The sequence below is a fragment of the Suricata suricatta genome, chromosome 11 (genome assembly GCF_006229205.1).
Source record: "Suricata suricatta isolate VVHF042 chromosome 11, meerkat_22Aug2017_6uvM2_HiC, whole genome shotgun sequence".
Lineage (NCBI taxonomy): Eukaryota > Metazoa > Chordata > Mammalia > Carnivora > Herpestidae > Suricata > Suricata suricatta.
This window is the reverse complement of record NC_043710.1, coordinates 90,099,843-90,102,238: the sequence shown is the minus strand read 5'-3', so window position 1 is coordinate 90,102,238 and position 2,396 is coordinate 90,099,843. Positions and strand designations below refer to the sequence as shown.

At 38.5% G+C, this 2,396-nt stretch overlaps 1 protein-coding gene across 1 annotated transcript; it reads right to left on the bottom strand.

Annotated features, from left to right (window-relative positions):
- Positions 1-1,212: 1,212 nt before the first annotated feature.
- On the bottom strand, positions 1,213-2,150 carry LOC115272318 (putative olfactory receptor 10D4). Its single transcript, XM_029915405.1, is given in 3 exon segments — positions 1,213-1,612; positions 1,614-1,972; positions 1,974-2,150. Coding segments are annotated over 3 exon segments (933 nt in total). The 5' UTR covers positions 2,148-2,150.
- Between the last annotated feature and the right edge of the window lie 246 nt (positions 2,151-2,396).

Here is a 2,396-nt window from a genome sequence, read left to right as displayed (position 1 = left end):
CTTCCTTCCTTCCTTCCTTCCTTCCTTCCTTCCTTCCTTCCTTCTTTCTTTCTTTCTTTCTTTCTTTCTTTCTTTCTTTCTTTCTCCTTTCTTTCTTTCTTTCTTTCTTTCTTTCTTTCTTTCTTTCTTTCTTTCTTTCTTTCTTTCTTTCTTTCTTTCTTTCTTCTCTTTCTTTCTTTTTTTCTGTTTTATGGCATTATATTCTCTGCCTCCTTCCATAAAGGATTTAAGGTGACTACAAGAAAAGCCATGAACAACTTGTATGTAAAATATACAAAGAAAAAAAATCAAGAAGAGAACACTATGTTAGTTGCAAATTGAACGTTGTTTCTAGAAATAAAATTTACCTATTCCTTAGCATTATGAAACTTATTTTGTCTCCTTTAAGGAGACAAATCTTATTATGAGAAAAGAAGAAATATTTTCTTTTCAATGGAGAGGGAAATTTATTACTGCTACCTGAGTCTGAGTGAAAATTCTAACATGGGCTGTTTATAAGAGACAAAGATAAACAGTGTTCCTATTGTTCCTACTGAGTCACATACTTAAACTTGATTGTTTTTTTTTTTACTATCTTTTACAAAACTTAAGTTGATTCTTTTAGGAGCTAATAAATTATTCACGTTCATAGCCTTCCAAGCAGCCAATAATGCAAGAAGAATGGCCAGATCCTGAAGGAATGTGTACACTAGAAAAACCTTGTAACTACACTTGACTACACATGAGATAGCTATTACTCTAAACATTACCCAATTTAGTGTGAGTTTTAGTGTTAATTGGCAGGAAATTGGAGTTTATAGTCTATGAAAAGAAAGAGTATTGAGTTATGATTTTCTACATTAATCTGGACTTTCTTGAACTTTTTCCATTCTTCCTTCTCTCTAGATTTTTATGAACATGATTTTAACTGAGATTATGGAAAAGAAACTTTCAGAGATTTATACAACTAAGAAATGCTTTAGGGCAGATGGTGGTTGGGAGGGAATTCATGCAGCATAAGAATCAGTTCAGTGTCTGCTAAGTGACTCTATTATCTTTCATCAAGAAACAGAGGAAACATGAAAACAGACATACAATATATTTAAAAATCTAGTGAGGTTAAGTGGCAGGTCAACTCAGGGTACATTTAATTTCAATATCTTGGAAGCCTAAAACGAAATTTGTCCTAAGAAAGGGAGACTCAAACTTTGCCCAGCAAAGCTTTAGTTTTTCTCATTTATTCTCCACAGTGAAGCCTCTTTTATGAAATACATTCCACAGGGCTGATTTTACATCCTTATTCCTCAGGCTGTAGATTAGTGGGTTCAGTGTGGGGGTAACAAGATTGTTCAGTATCTGAATTATCGCACCAAGCGAGGCATTGGGGTTGGGCTGCAGATAGATGATGATTACTGGTCCATAAGCACAAAGAATCGCAGTGAGGTGGGCACTGCAGGTGGAGAAGGCTCGTTGCCTGCCTTTTGCTGAGTGAATTTTTGATATGGAGATCCCAATGCAAGTGTAGGAAACAAGGATGAGAAAAAAGCAAATGAGAGACAAAAGTCCAACATTTGTAAAACTGACCCTCTGGGCCAAAGATATATCATCACAGGCTAGAGGTAAGACTGCAGGTATCACAGAAGTAGTAGCCCACCTGGTTAGAGCCACAGTAGGGCAACTGGAAGGTGAGGGAGGTTAGAACAATGGCAAGAACACAGCCACCCATCCAGGTCCCTGTGGCCAAAATAGAGCAGACCCTGTGGTTCATGATGACCATGTACCTCAAAGGATAGCATATGGCAACAAAGCGGTCATAGGCCATTACTGTGTACAGCAAACACTCAGTGCAGCCCAGGAAGTGGTAGAAGAAGACCTGGGACACACAGCCCTGAAAAGAGATACCCTGACTCTGCCCTGACAGGTATAACAGCATCTTGGGAACAGTTGTTGAAGAGAAGCCCAGGTCAAACATGGAGAGGTTTCCCAAGAAAAAAATACATAGGAGTGCAAAGCCGAGAGGAGGAGATGATAGCTGTGAGGATGAGCACATTTCCCAAGAGAGTACATAAATATAACGACGAGAACAGGAAAAAAAGGACAGTCTCTAGGCCCTCTGTCTCAGGGATTCCAAGCAGGATGAATTCAGTCACCATCGTGTGATTTCTCATTTTTATGGAAGAATCAACTGTTGGGTGTCTGTGGAAAGAAATCTTTCTTTGGTTAAATTTAATATGTATGTAAATTAGCTGTGTTTAAGTCAGTGAACTGGAGAAGGAGCCAAATGAGCTAGCAGAGTAATGCTTCCTGATAGAATTGTCTTGGTCTGCTTGCTTCTCTCCATACTGGGCATCTCTCTGCAGTGCAGTTTCTATTTACAGGTGCCCCTTATAACAATATCACCCAGAAGCCTTACATGA